We start from the raw sequence: 15,842 nt of genomic DNA on the forward strand, positions 1-15,842 counted from the left end.
AAAAAAAAAAAAAAAAAACAAGTTAAACACACAAACCTTCTGTAGATGCCAGGTAACGTGCTTTACGTGTATTACATTTTTTATCACACGAAAGGTGATAAGAGTTTCCCTCATTTTACAAATGAGGAAAACTAAAGCTCCAAGAGGTTAAGAAACTCTCCCAAGTCATATACCTAATACATGCAAGGCAGATTTCTAACCTTTTGTTTGAGTAAAGAGCTGAGTTTCTAACCACAGTATGTTACATGGTTTCATCTCCCTAAAAACGTTCTAGTGAACAAGTCTTTTTAAAGTGCTTCAATAAATTCAATAAAGTATACAGATTCCTAGTTTGCTTTTTTTTGAGAGAGCGTCTCCCTCTCTCACCGAGGCTAAGTTTTCCCTATTATTAAAAACACATGTTTCCATGTTTTGGAAGAGTTTTAACTTCATTTACCTGGTTACGTGCTTTCCAACGTTTGACATCCTCTTCTAACAGCTTCTTCTCTGCCTGCAACATACCGCTTTTCTCACTCAGCTCAGCATTTGCTTCTTGTAAGGGTAAAATATCTAACTCCAGTTTCCTTACCTGAAAGTCATGCCAATATTTAACAACAAATGTAAAAATTCATTTATTATTAAAAATAACATGCTTCCACTCTTGATAACCAAGCAACAAACCTTTGCTTGCATTTGCTGTAGATCCTGTTCTAGTCTCTCCTTTTCTTCTCTTAGCATTTTATTGGTCTCCATAACTACATTCATTGTTTCAGTTTTCTTCATCAGTTCTTCATGCTGAGCCATTGTTTTTGCAGTTACCTAAACATTTCAAATAAATATACATACCAACATCTAACAATAGTTGAAAGTCTACCTTCCTATGAGCTCAAATCCTCCCTACAACAAAGTAAAGAGGATTTAAGTTTCAACTTTTAGAACTAAAATTTTTGAAAGTTCATGTTTACTTTTCTGTGAGGCATACTAACTGCACAGTTTAAACAAATACAATAATTACAAAGATAAAAGTGAAAAGATGCTACAAATCCCACCAACAAAGTATTAACATTAGGTAAAAATATCAATCCAAATCTCTATTTTTTTCTTTCTGTATCTTTTTCTTCCTTGCTGCACTAAATTCAGTTATTAGTTCTAAAATGTTAATTTAATCTCAGTTTATTCCCTCTTGTTCAGAAATCTCTTTATTTTGATCCTTTGTTTCATCGTTTTGGTTATGAGAAATTTTACTGAATTATCTGTGAAGAAGTTTTCCTTCTCATAGGGTATAATTATCCATCTTTTGCATTTGGTATATTACTTTCTTCCTCCACTATTTTTAAAGCTACAGCATATTTCATGGTTGCCATGCTATACTGTTCAAGCTTAGACAGACATTATATTATTATTATTATTATTATTGTTTTATTAGTTTTTGAGATGGAGTCTCGTTCTGTCGCCCAGGCTGGAGTCCAGTGGCATGATCTTGGCTCACTGCAAGCTCCACCTCCCAGGTTCATGCCATTCTCCTGCCTCAGCCTCCTGAGTAGCTGAGACTACAGGAGCCTGCCACCATGCCCGGCTAATTTTTTTATATTTTAGTAGAGATGGGGTTTCACCGTGTTAGCCAGGATGGTCTCGATCTCCTGACCTCATGATCCACCTGCCTTGGCCTCCCAAAGTGCAGTGTTACAGGCGTGAGCCACTGCGCCCGGCCCATTATATTACTTTTTATATAATCTATGTTACTTATTGACTCTCTTCTTCCTGTATTTAAGAGTTGGTTTCCCCCTGTGAACTTGTTCGTGGGCAGGCATTTTCTAGTCTTTACTTTCTATAGTCCAAAGGAAAAAAAAAGGAAGCAGAAAAGACTGAAACAATATGCAATCTTTATTACAGACTTTGATTCTGTCCCTTTTCCTCCAAGTATTAACTCCATTGAACTGGAGGCTCTATTATTTCCATGGTAAGATACAATTGAATTAAACAGGATATAATTCTGGAAACTTTAGCTTCTGCTGAACACATAAATCCTATAAACTTCATTATTTACTTTTCCCTCTTCAATAGTTTCTTAACAGTCATTTTGACTACTTATCAGTTAAAAGAGGTGAATGTTTTAAGATCTTAATTTCCTTCCTTCCAGATGTGGGGGTATATTACTGTAGCTCCTAAGAATGAAGTAACTCAACAATAAGCTTTGGGTGGTAGTGTGGTGTAAGGGCTCAAGCTTGTGTTAATACCACCCATTTCACTACCACAGCTTCTTTTCCTTTGGTTGTTAGTTTTTACTACTTTCTGCTCCTTGGGTGAGAAAGATATTCTGTAGCAGTTTAAATCACTTTATCCTAGAATGACTATCCACATGTATAAACCATAACTATAATAAATTAAGAAGTTGGAATTTATTAAGCACCCACTACATACCAGACATGCTTTTAAATGCTTCATGTGCATAAACTCAATTAATCCTCATTATTATCCAAATATTACAGATGAAGAAACTAAGGGCAGGGAAGTTAAACAATGTACTCAATGCCACAGCTAATGGTATAAAGCTAGAATCTGAAACCAGGCAGTGTGGTTACAGAGCCTTTATTTTTAAGCACTATACTGTATTAGTGTTTAACAAAAGCTTAATGAATTTTTAAGTTTAGAAGAATGCTTACTTCAACTTAAATTTTACGTTATGCTAAATAGTAGAGATACAAATGAGTGTTTTTCTTTTGATTTAACAAGTGCTTTCTTAAAGCTTACTATACCTACCTGGACTTTCTCCCTTTCAGCATTTAGACTATCTTGCAGTTCCTGCAGCTCTCTTTCTAAAAGTTCAACCCTTTGTCGATAACGCAGACTCTCAACCTGAGCCACCTCAAACCTAGTTTCAGCAATTTCTTTTTCTCGTCGTATAAATCTACAAAAATAGAGATATTAAAATTTTATGTGAATTTTAAAAAGCCAACATTTCAAAACTTGGGTAATTTGGTAAGATGACAAAAATCATTGACTTTAATAACTATTTCACATGTTTTTATTAATAATAAACAATAATGGGAAATGCATTCCTATTTTCTTTTATAGACACTGGCTTTAGAATGTTCATCTCTAAAATGATCTGAAAGGCATTTATTTTTTCAAGAGAAATCTGCTCTAGTTCCTACTATCAGATTCAACTTATTAGTCACTTACTAGTATGTGTAAATGTTAAAAGTTATGAGTTTTTTGATAAATAGAAGAATGAACTTCATATCAAAATTATGTATAATCTCTTTAATTTATGCATTTGTAGTTTTATTTCACAGTTGTTATACCACAGAAATGACGCAGTAAGAACATGATTTACCTGAGAATTTCCAAAATTTGTTCTTGAGATTTTCCTTCTTCACTGAGAGACACATTCAGTGGTCCTTGTACACCTTCCTTCACAGAGGCAACGACCTTGTCACTTAATTTTTCGATCTGATCATGAAGTAATCTGTTTTGTTTCTCCAGATCTTCACAGCGACATACACATTTGGAAACTTCATCCTGCAAGCCAAGAGTCTATCAGAATAGCAGATTTTCCAATACACATTTTAAAAAACAACTTGGCCAGGCACGGTGGCTAACGCCTGTAATCCCAGCTACTTGGGAGGCTGAGGCAGGAGAACTGCTTGACCCAGGAGGCAGAGACTGCAGTGAGCCAATATCACACCATCGCACTCCAGCATGGGTGACAGAACGAGACTCCATCTCAAAAAAAAAAAGAAAAAATAAATAAAAATTCTTTGAATTCAACTGAACATTCTATTCAGATTTACAATTATACCTTTAACATTCTCTCTCTTTCCTCCCAAGATGCTTTACACTCCAACAACTGTGATTCTGCTTTCTGTGTTGTTTCTTCCAAATGCTGACGGACTGATGCCATTTTTGAAACCTGCTCCTTTGCAGCTTGTAGAGCTTCAACATCAGCAGCATGCAGCATCAATTCTCTCTCATACTTATTCTGAGCTTCCACAGCTATTTTAGCCTATAAGATATTATTCCCCAATTAATACCAAAGATTAAAAATCCATAAAGCTAGCTAGCACTTTTGGAAAAGATACACATTGAACTTTTTAAATAATAAAAGTAAAGACAATCTAAATGTATCAAAATAAGAAATTAAAAGTTAATGCTTTAGCTACTTAATGAAATATAATAAAACTGTCAGAAATGAAACTTAGAAGATGGTAGCAATTTGGACAAAGTTTCTGATATAAGAAACTAAACATAACTCAGCTATATAAATACTAAATTATAGATCCACTGATTTTAATGAAATTTACTTTGAAGCATTTCCCTGTATTACATTTTAAAATAGTGATATACATGTTACATATATATAGGCAATAAAGAATAGTAACCAAACGAACAGCTATTAACATGACACCCAACTTAAAATAAGAACATTACCAATATCTTCAAATGTATTCCTATCCCATCTATCATTTTAGTAACTCCGACTCCTGAATTGTTTTATCATTTCTCGTTCATAAAAAAATTATAAAAAACTTCAACACGTGTGCACATACATACATACACTCAAACTAATGAGACATTTTTTAAACATTTTATAAAAAGCAGTATATAGATAGATGTGCAAACTTAGTAATGCATTAACAATGTTATGAAGAGGTTCTTGTTTTGTTAAGGAAAGGTTGTCTCTAATCAATTGTATCTATAATTTTATAACCGGATCTAGTGAAGGACAATAGTAAAATAATTTTTGCAAATGACAGCCAAGTACAAATTTTAGTCTCCTACTCCTATTTTTGTTTTCCCATTGTCAAAATTGCTTTGTTAACGAATACTGCACTATGTATTTATTTTTAGCCTTCATCTATACTTTTCAATTTGTCCTAAGTTCCACAAAAGTGGAAATAATCTTGAAGTTTTGCAAGGTCCACCAGTTCTCATAATGCATAAATATACTTTAAGAATCATTCTCTAGGATCAAAGCTCATTTCTCAATTAACTGGCTATAAGAGCACCACTTACTTGTTCCTGACAGTCACGTCTGGCTTGCTGCTCATTACTTAAAGCTGTGCTTGCTCTCTGAAGAGCTTCTTGTACTTCATTCTGAACACTAGAAAGTGTTTTTTTCAATTCAGATAACTAAGTAGAAAGAACAAGATTAAAACCAAAATTAATTGCAAACTTACTTGGAAAATACTGTATTGTAGTGTTACTATATTGAAGGCTCATTTTTCAAGATCCAATTAGACCAAAAAACTGCTGCTAAATTTAAAATGCTCACACCCTGATATAATCAGTTTTGCAACTCTATCCATTCCCTAACATTTGCAAAAGTCGTCTCAGGTAAGGGCTTTTAAAAAGAACCACTGATACCTATTTCTGTAAAGTAGTCTAAACATTTCAATGGGAAATGTATATAGAGGTACAGAAAAGAGTAAAATATAATTTTGCCTACATTTTTAATAAATTTCTGTTGAGATGAACTAAATGGCAACTAATGACCTAGTTAAAAGAATTCAAATCCTTACAAGTAAAAAAAAAACAACCAAGAAAAACAACAACAATATCATTAACCTATTACCTGTTGTTCCATGCTCTCTATGGCTCTTCTCTTATCATCCTGAAGTTCTTGTTTTTCCTTCTCTACTTCCATCAACTTCTTTTCCAACTGTGTCTGAAACTCAGCTGACTCTTTTAAACGAACTTCAATATTCTTACGCACTTCTTCTGTCACCTTTACCACATTACAAACAGTAGGATATAAAAATTACACACATTTAAAAAAAAAATTACACACATTTAAAATCATATAATTACTTTCTCCAAATCAAAACTAATTTGATAAGAAAATTAATGTTTGTTTTATATTAGAAAAAGCATCCATTAAAGGTGATTAGAAGATTCAACAACAAGCAAAAACACCATATAAATCTACAAGCATTTACCTTTCAACTTGACTACTGGCCATTTTTCTCTTTTGAAATGAAATTTCCAATCTCTCATTTCTCCCTCAATCCTCACATCCACTTGCCAAATCCACCTATTCTACAATCGAAAGGTATTTTCCTCACACATTGTGATGTCTTTACAGTGATGTCAACTACAAAAGGATCTTTTAAAATTGCAGCCCTAAACTACTGCTACAGCCTTCAAAATGAACATTGTATCTTCCAATCTACCACATGAATTTTCTAACCAAAAAAAAAAAAAAATCTGATTATGACATGTTAAAAAAAAAAATCAATGGCTCTTAATAAACCTACAGAATATAATTTAACATATTTAAAACCTTTCACATTTGGTTATCAACTACATTTATAACTGTATCCCTTCACTACTCACTTTACAAATTGTCTTCTGAAGGCTTTCTACCATGGCTGAGGGTTCCCATTATGTAAAATACCTTTCTGCTCTATTTGCCTACACAGATACCTTCATTCAAGGTTTTATCTGCACAAATGCCATCTCTCATGAGGGCATGCATACCCAGAAAACAAGTAACATTCCCAACCTCTCATTCTCAACATTTGATCTGGACCATTCCAACAGCAAGCATAACCTCTTTGCTTCATGACTTTTGTGTGTTTTTGTTTTATCTGTCTTATGAGACTCAAGTACTTTCATAAGGTTAAAGGCAATGACGCTGGTCTAATTCATACCAGTGCTTTACAAAGCAATCCTCTAATTAATAAAAACAAAGTTAACAAACGTGTTCAGATTGAATTCTGAGTTCAGAATTATACACACCTGTTTTTCCTTGTTCAGGGATTCTTCTAAACTAGTAACCATTGCTCGATATTGTTCTACATTGCTAGTACTTGTTTTGAGTCTCTCCTTTAAGTCATTCACCTGCTCTTCTGTCTGTCTTAGCTGACTCACAAGATCATCTACATCTTCTTTGTTGCTAGGCTGACCTAAAAGATACAACAGCTCTGTTAAGATTAGTATTTCCAATAGTATTCGAGATGACTGTTATAAAGAGCTTATGAAATTAGCATTAAGGTTCAGATATAGATATATTTAGAAAGTATGTTTCAATCTATGCCAAATACCAAAATAAAATCAGGTACTTTGTTATGTTACTTCCTCAAAAACAAAAAATTCAAATATTAATATTTGAAATCCGTTACAAAAATTAAGAAAAGAATATTCAAAAGAGAACCATCAAATATTTCCATTAAACTGAGGTAGCTATACAAAGAAATGACAGAACTCTTAATTTATTAAATATTACAGGAAGTCAGGGACCCCGAATGGAGGGACCGGCTAGAGCTGCGGTAGAGGAACATAAATCATGAAGATTTCATCTTAACACGGACATTCATCAGTTCTCAAATAATACTTTTATGATTTCTTATGTCTGTCTTTAATCTCTTAATCCTGTTATCTTCGTAAGCTGAGGATGCATGTCACCTCAGGACCACTGTGATAATTGTGTTAACTGACAAATTGACTGTAAAACGTGTGTTTGAACAATATGAAATCAGTGCACCTTGAAAAAGAACAGAATAATAGCGATCTTTATCGTACAAGGGAAGACAACCATGAGGTCTGATTGCCTGCGGGGTTGGGCAAAAGGGGCCGTATTTTTCTTCCTGCAGAGGGTCTATAAACTGACATGCAAGTAGGAAATGTATCGCTAAATTCTTTTCCTAGCAAGGAATATTAATATTAATACCCTGGGAAAAGAATGCATCCCTCGGGGGAGGTCTACGAATGGCTGCTCTGAGAATGTCTGTCTTGTGCGTTCAGATAAGGACTGAGATAAGCCCTGGTCTTCTGCAGAACCCTCAGGTTTACTAGGGTTTGGAAAACTCAGCCCTGGCAAATTCGTGGTCACACCGCTTCTCTGCTCTCGAACCCTGTTTTCTGGTTTAAGATGTTTATCAAGACAATATGTGCACCGCTGAACATAGACCCTTATCAGTGGTTCTGCTTTTGCCCTTTGCCCTATTCCCTCAGAAGCATGTGATCTTTGTTAGACCCTTATCAGTGGTTCTGCTTTTTCCTTTTTGAAGCATGTGATCTTTGAACCTACTCTCTGTTCTTACACCCCCTCCCCTTTTGATACCCTTAATAAAAACTTGCTGGTCTGAGACTCAGGTGGGCATCATGGTCCTACCAACATGTGATGTCACCCCTGGCGGCCCAGCTGTAAAATTCCTCTCTTTGTACTGTCTCTCTTTCTCAGTTGGCCAACACTAATGGAAAATAGAACCTATGTTGAAATATTGGGGGTGGATTCTCCCAATAATTAAACATTATTTACTCTAAAACACTAAATCTTAAATCTAAAATTTAGCCCAATTTTTATCAGAAGTACATAAAATAGGCAGAAAACTGTAAGTTGGAATGTTTTATCACATGATATCAACAAGAAAGTATATACTTATCTCCTAGATAATTATATACCCATTATTTATATGGATCAGATATTTATGAGTCTATATATATGCACATATACAGAGAGATGCTTCTGTACTCCCAGTGGGGGCACATCCTTAAACTCATCATAATTTGAAACTATCTTGAGTTGAAAACACCTTTAATATACCTAACTCACTGAACACCATAGCTTAGCTTATAGCTTATAGCTTTGCCTAGACTACCTTAAAGGTGCTCAGAACACTTACATTAGCCTATAGTTGGTCAAAATCTTCTAACACAAAGCCTATTTTATAATGAGGTGTTGAGTATCTCATGTAATTTATTGAACAAATACTGTACTGAAGTATTTTCTACTGAATATGTACTGCTTTTGCACCATAGGTTGAAAAACTGTGTAAATCAGAAAGTCTGCATACACTTATTACTTATTTATTTCCCTTGTATTAAGAAATAAAACCATATAGAAAGATTGTTGAGACACAAAGTCTTTGAACTTGAAATGACGTATTTAAAAAGGGAAGCAAAATCTAATGAAACAAATGTTTTACCTGAGGCTACCAATAAGCAAAAATTGGGAATACTACTTTAAAGGAGATCACAAATCAACTCTTTCTTTAAGAGAAACTTATCATTGTAGATTTGGTATGTAACCTCATTTCCAAGGGGCCCGGGTTAAAAATCAAATAACTCTCTTCAGAAAGAATAATTTTTAAAGTATCAATAAATAGTTTCAAGGATTAGAAAACTGGGAACATACCTTGATCAAAGGCCAAGCCAAACTATTCTGAATCTTTTAAAACAGCGAATTTACTATTGCAGGCCCAAAACTGAGTACCACTATATAAAGAAAAAGTTGGGTTTTTTTTGTTTGTTTTTTTTGTTTCATTTTACTAGCATTCATTACTGACAGGATATATTATAATACTAAGAAATATTTATTTATTTACAATTATATTGGTCTACTTATTTTATTTACCTTTACCAGTTCTCTGTGAAGACTGAGAAGCAAGTTGGACTTCCATATTACTGAGGTGCTGTTTCAATGTAGCAATTTCTTTTTGAGCATTTTTAAATAGTTCTTTTGTGTTAAGATGAAGATTTGTCTCTGTATCCAGTTGTCTCTTTGTATCTAAAAGTTGAACCTATAAAATACATCAACCTTATAACACTCTCTTTAGGTTCCTAAGCAACTAAAGGTTCAAACTATCTTTTTATAGACCTTTGGAGCTCCGCCAAGAGAGAGTAACAGAAAATAGATTTACTGTCACACCTGAAACAGCCAAAAAAACCAGAGAAAACACATGAAACAACTGAGATCCCTGCGATGGAAAACAAAAGAGGTGAACCTTATGTTGCCTCAGTTTACTGATTTAAAAGTTTCCAGGCTATGACACAGGGAAGAGGAAATGAGGCAGAGGCCAGGAGACTCTCTGAATTGAGAACACAGATCTGAGAGTCCAGGGAGACCAAAGCAGCTCAAATTTGTAAGACAGAATGCAAGACAGGAGGGGTGCACACACAGAGTACCCTGGAGCTCTACAGAGGGTCCTCCTTAAATATTCACCAGAGTAGTGATTGCTGCATATATATAAGGCGCCTACCCCAGACACGGGAAGAATTGTCCAAAGGAATTAAGAGTGAAGAGTATCTGTCATTCAAAGAAAGTCAAGAATAATGCCTCCTCCCAGCAGCCAGACTAAAAAAAAATCCCCACAATTACACTGGACACTGGCACTAGTACTCATGAAAGTCTTGGCCTCAGTAGTGGGGAGTAATAATTCCAGAATGCACACTGTTCTGGGCCTACCTAATACATCATAAAAGGCAAAGTCTAAAGAATCAAACCATTTTAAATTAACTTGACTGCATCTCAGAATAAAGCTCAAGAAGATTTAAAGGAATACAAAAATAGTCAGCACCCAACACAATAAAACTCACAATATATGGCACCCAGTTAAAAATGACTGGGTATAGAGTGAGGCCAGAAACTTAGTCAGAAAGTTTTTCAAAATCATGCTCCATCTTGGATGGCAGACTGTCCACACACCAGATTAATTACTGAACATAAACACACTACAGAAATTCAGAACTCTGATGGACTCACATCTAGATTTCTAGTAAGTGTATGCCTTTGTTCCACCTCATTTTCCAACTTCTTCTTTAGATGAGAGATCTCATGTTCCAGTTTTTCTATCTGGCTACTAAGTCTTTGTTTAGTTTCTGTTTCAGATCGCTCCAGTATTCCCTAAAGTAAAGAAAAGATTTTTGGTTATGCTTAAGAGAAAGGCAATACAAAAAAAAAAATTAAAGGCAAGAAAGGATTACAGTATTAAAACCCATTTCTACATGAAGAAGCTAAAATCCAGAGAATTTATCAAGAAAGTATTCTGGTATTTTTCAATATTAAAACATCTATTATACACGAAAGAGATGGAACATATTACAATCATCATTCAGATTTTCCAAAGTTTTAAAGAAAATAAAAACCTAAGAATTAAATCTTATAAATAGTAAAACTGCACAGGACACTGTAAATACAACTCAGGACTTACCAATGTATGGTTTCAATCAATTTTCTTTCAATATGTTATTTAAAATACTGAAATGTCTTAATAAACTCCAAAATTCAATGATTATAATGGATGACAAAAGTGATGGATAAATTTTCTAATTAAGGAAATTGAGAGGATACAAACATAATCTAAATTTAACTTTTATAAATTTTTTTCTACACAGTCTTTTTATTGGTTACCTGAATTGTTTGCAGATTAGTTAGCAATAAGTTTTGCCCCCTTTGTTCAGCTAACAAAGACTCCCTTTGCTGAGAAAGACGAACTTCAGACAATTTAAGCATTTCCTTTTCCTTCTTCAAATTTTCTGCTCTTACCTTAACATAAGTAGAAATGAAATAAAAAAATGCTGAAAAACATGGTATAAAATGTATTAAGATTATAAAATGATTCATACATCACTACATTTTTTTTAATGCTCTTAGAGACTATACCTCCTCATTGTACAAGGAAATACAAAACTTACTTTCATGTGCTAAAATATAAAGCAAAAATTATTGGGGATGATCAATGAAAAAATCTTTTGACTACTACAAATACTTATGGTTCCTTGTTCTAACAATCCAGACTTCAAAAAATAACAGCAAGAAAAATTTGATATGCAAGAATAAGAAAGCAGAATTGCATGACTGCTATAATCATACCTGACTACTATTAAATTATGTAAGTTTTAGAATCCAAGCTGGTTTCTAAGTACCTGCTTAAAAGTGATGATTCATCTATTTAAATCATCTCCCTCCCCGCAACCCAGAGTACACTCTGAGTCTCAAGGGGACCAGGGAGAGTGTTTTGAAAACCAATAATCTCAAAGTACTCATATTTACACACAATGATTCATAAAAATAATCAACCATAAAATTCACTCTACCAGTTTGAAAAAGTGCTGCTGCCCACTCCTCACAATGGAGTTGGAGCAAGATAAAAACAAAGAATACAGCCTTTTAGAGCATTATAAGACATGGGTTCAAGTCCTAACCAACCCATCTCTCATGACTGTCCCAAAATAGGCAAATTATATATTAGCTCTTGAGTGTTTCACACAGGTAAAATGGGGGACAACCATACCTTGCTTACAGTAATGATCAAAGACAGAAGAGATAACTAAGTAATAAAGAAGACTATATTATAAAAAATTTATCATCACTGAACTAAGTAGTTAAAGATATTGTTAATTTCAGATGGACATTTATAGTCAAGATAAAATTCAGAAATATAAATTCAACACAACATAATTATTATACTGCTTTTTATTTCAGATGAGCAAGAATGAATAAAACATATCCCTCTGGCCGGGCACGGGGGCTCACACCTGTAATCCCAGCACTTTGGGAGGCTGAAGCGGGAGGATCACGAGGTCAGGAGATCGAGACCATCCTGGCTAACACAGTGAAACCCCATGTCTACTAAAAATACAAAAAATTAGCCGGGGGTGGTAGCAGGCGCCTGTAGTCCCAGCTACTTGGAAGGCTGAGGCAGGAAAATTGCGTGAACCTGGGAGATGGAGCTTGCAATGAGCCGAGATAGCACCACTGCACTCCAGCCTGGGTGACAGAGGGAGACTCTGTCTCAAAAAAAAAAAAAAAAAATTGTCTTTGTTAGAACCAAACACTGACCTACAAATTTATTTTGAAATACAAGACTTGCGAGTAAATCTTAGTCCAGGAGAAAAACAAATTCCTTTCCCTTTTCTATCTTAATAGAAACAATCACCCCACTAACACACATTGGCTATTTGCAGACTATGTATTAATTACTTGGATGTAATCTATAAACTTCTTAAATACCTAAGTCCTATCGGTGAGTAAAATTCAAAGTAAAAACTAAACAAATGTCAAATGCAACTTATAATGCAAGTCGGATAAGGGATATTGGACTTACTTCTGCGACAGCTAGCTTCTCATTTGCTCCTCTCAAATCTTGAGTCATCGTATTGATAATCTGTTCTTGCTTTTGAGTCGTGGCAGTGAGTTTCTGATTTCTCTCATGAAGTGATGTTATTTCTCGACGATATCCTTCAACGTTATCTTGCAGCATTTCATAACTGGTATGAAAAAAGTAATTCTATAAGTAGCTGAAATGATATCCTAGCTTAATTCCTTTAAGAAATTTCACAATAGCTTAACCTATGTTCCCAACTGCCCTGAGAATATTGTCTCTAATCCTAATGTAACATCATATATACTTCTGTTACACTGAGTTCTCTTTAGAAATAACTCCAGGAACAGTTTTTATATTTTATTTTCACACTGAAAATCTGTCAGATTTGTCTTAACCTCAAACAACATGCTTACGTAGAATTAAATGAGCACTGGCAACAAGTTGCACTTTTTTTTTCTAAATGAGAAAGGGGTTAATTTTATGATTCATGAAAAAGTGGCTTGTGTAATAAGGTAAAACCTTCATTCTTTTTTCCCAATTCCAAATGTAGTAGTCCAAGTTCTAAATAAACAAAGTATTTCATGTTAAATAACTTTCTAATGTTATTTAAAAAACATCAATTATATTTAAAATAATGCCAATACAATATTGATAACACCAGACACCCACTACAATGCAGTATGCAAATTAAGATATTATACAGGGTTAGTGATGGATTTTTGCTAATCCCTTTTTCTTCTATAATCCTCAGTTTTATTTTCTTATGTGCTTGACAGCTTAGATAATGGCTAGCCAGAGGTAACAACACAGAAAAAAGAAGGGCTTTAATTGGGGTTGCTGAACCATTAGATATATATATCCTGTCTGCTATAAAACAGAAATGGTTTTATCATGTACTAAAAAAAAAATGCTGTCCTAACAAACTAAACTAAAAAGTATTCAATCAATCTAACCACAAATAACCATGAAATATTTAGTATTATTTCTTTGGATGTGACCAAGAAAATTAATTCTCCTAAAACTACATAGCACTCGCTTCTCTTCTACCTAGAACAGAAAAGGTGGAATAAAATTTGCTCCCATTTCTCTCATTGTCTGGTGCATTTATAAAAGAATTAAGTCCTACTGAAACAGGTCCTTCAGTCTTAGGAAGGGAAACTACCAACATTCCTCACATGAACTTCAACTTTCTGTTTTATTTTATTTTCTATTTCTATTTTATTTATTTTTTTGAGACAGATTCTCACTCTCTTGCCCAGACTGTAGTGCAGTGGCCCGATCTCGACTCACCACAACCTCCGCCTCCTGGGCTCAAGTGATTCTCCTGCCTCAGCCTCCTGAGTAGCTGAGATTACAAGCATGCACCACTGCCGCTCAGCTAATTTTTATATTTTTAGTAGAGACGGGGTTTCACCATATTGGCCAGGCTGGTCTTGAATTCCTGAGACAAATGAACCCCCTTCTTTGGCCTCCCAAAGTGCTGGGATTACAGGCGTGAGCCGTCACACCAGGCCTCAACTTATTAAACAAGCTAAACCTTTAGCACTGCCCAGAGAATCAATTAATATGAAAAAAATGAACTACCAGAGGTTCTCATTCTAGAAGACGGTTCACAAAAAAAGCAACACTATTGCAAATTAGCTCTTGAATTTAAATGATTTGAATTGTAAAGTATACAATTTAGACTTCATTAATTTGAAACAAAAGAAAACTTACCGTTTAGAAGCAAAATCTAGCTGGGTAGAAATTTTGGTATTTTGTGATCGCAAATCTGTAACTTGTTCTTGAAGTTTCTCAAGCTGCTCATTTTGTATTTTTTCATTTTCTGCTTTTTCTTTTTTGTAGTTCTCAAAAATTTCCTGCAACTAAATATTGGAGATTATGAGAAGGTAACACTGTGTTCTCTAAAAACCTAACCCAGGGCAAAGGTGTGATCTTTACCTGTTTAAGGGCAGCCTTAGCCTCTATAGCCTCTGTTGATTCAATAACAGGTACTGGAGCAGGAGTGGCAACAGTCTGTGATGTACTTGGACGTTTTGGAGTTGAGGCAAGAGAAATATCATCTAAGCTTGAAGCTTCAGTAAAGTAAAAAGACTAATAAAATGCTTTGTTGGCGTTCATGAATCAGTTTTAATCTAACAGTTCTTTGCAAATACACTATTACCAAATAAACAAGCTACACTTATTGAAATGAAATAATAAATTTGTAAGAGTTTTTAAATAAGGAATCCACTAAACAATGTATTAAAATTTTTTTGATTATTAGAAATAACTCAGTATTTATGGGTTAAAACATAATCCATATTTATGTTTTATTAAAACATATTATCTGTTTTGGTCATCAAAACATAATCAAAATAAACACTGTAATTCACTGATTCCGAGATGCACCTTTTTCAACAATAGAAAGCATTTCTTCTTAGTAATACATAAAATAATGGTATGTTTTACAGTTGATGGAATGTTATAAGCAATCATATATGGTAGTCAAATGTGAAGCTACCATCATTAGAGTAGCTATTGCTTATGTTGCAAAATTAATCCCTTAATGTACATTTCTAAATTATTCCTTTAAATAACTTTATAATATAACCTACCATGTAATGGAATGGCAACTCCTGTTGTTTGGGACAATAAAATACGGTACATATCACGCTGACGAACTATGGAATCAACAAGCTGCATTTGATGCTGTCGTGATTTGCGGAGTTGTTCGAGTTCAGTGAGGGCACTCTCAAGTTTGAGCTGAAGCTCAGTGATTCTGTAGAAAAAGTCAGCCTATTTCACAGGACTGAACTGAGAGTTAGCTGATTGTAATTTCTACTGTAACTAACCAAGCATCTTTGCCTACCATTAAACATACCATTTTCGTCTCTCTCATCCTTTTTTTGATGCTGAATATTTTATAAACCACTTTTTAAATCCTTACCACACAGGACTCAGGTACTTACACTTACCAATGCAATCTGAAAAATTTGTTTGTAAAAATTAAATCAGTTCCACTCACTCCAAACTCTAGTCTTCTTGCTTTCT

At 34.2% G+C, this 15,842-nt stretch overlaps 1 protein-coding gene across 2 annotated transcripts in view; it reads right to left on the bottom strand.

Annotated features, from left to right (window-relative positions):
* TPR (translocated promoter region, nuclear basket protein) overlaps positions 1-15,842 on the bottom strand; it is a 67,454-nt gene that overhangs the window by 27,288 nt on the left and 24,324 nt on the right. For both annotated transcript variants that reach the window (XM_011934187.1, XM_011934186.1), the window contains exons 16-30: positions 15,407-15,570; positions 14,751-14,884; positions 14,526-14,674; positions 12,810-12,972; positions 11,114-11,248; positions 10,466-10,606; positions 9,338-9,503; positions 6,721-6,887; positions 5,555-5,707; positions 4,996-5,112; positions 3,782-3,985; positions 3,317-3,501; positions 2,740-2,887; positions 661-798; positions 437-568 (exon numbers count right to left, since the gene is read on the bottom strand). In XM_011934187.1, the coding sequence (XP_011789577.1) occupies positions 437-568; positions 661-798; positions 2,740-2,887; positions 3,317-3,501; positions 3,782-3,985; positions 4,996-5,112; positions 5,555-5,707; positions 6,721-6,887; positions 9,338-9,503; positions 10,466-10,606; positions 11,114-11,248; positions 12,810-12,972; positions 14,526-14,674; positions 14,751-14,884; positions 15,407-15,570 (2,296 nt within the window). The remainder of the gene's footprint in view (positions 1-436; positions 569-660; positions 799-2,739; positions 2,888-3,316; positions 3,502-3,781; positions 3,986-4,995; positions 5,113-5,554; positions 5,708-6,720; positions 6,888-9,337; positions 9,504-10,465; positions 10,607-11,113; positions 11,249-12,809; positions 12,973-14,525; positions 14,675-14,750; positions 14,885-15,406; positions 15,571-15,842) is intronic.

Source organism: Colobus angolensis, unplaced genomic scaffold (genome assembly GCF_000951035.1).
Source record: "Colobus angolensis palliatus isolate OR3802 unplaced genomic scaffold, Cang.pa_1.0 Scaffold132, whole genome shotgun sequence".
Taxonomy (NCBI): Eukaryota; Metazoa; Chordata; class Mammalia; order Primates; family Cercopithecidae; genus Colobus; species Colobus angolensis.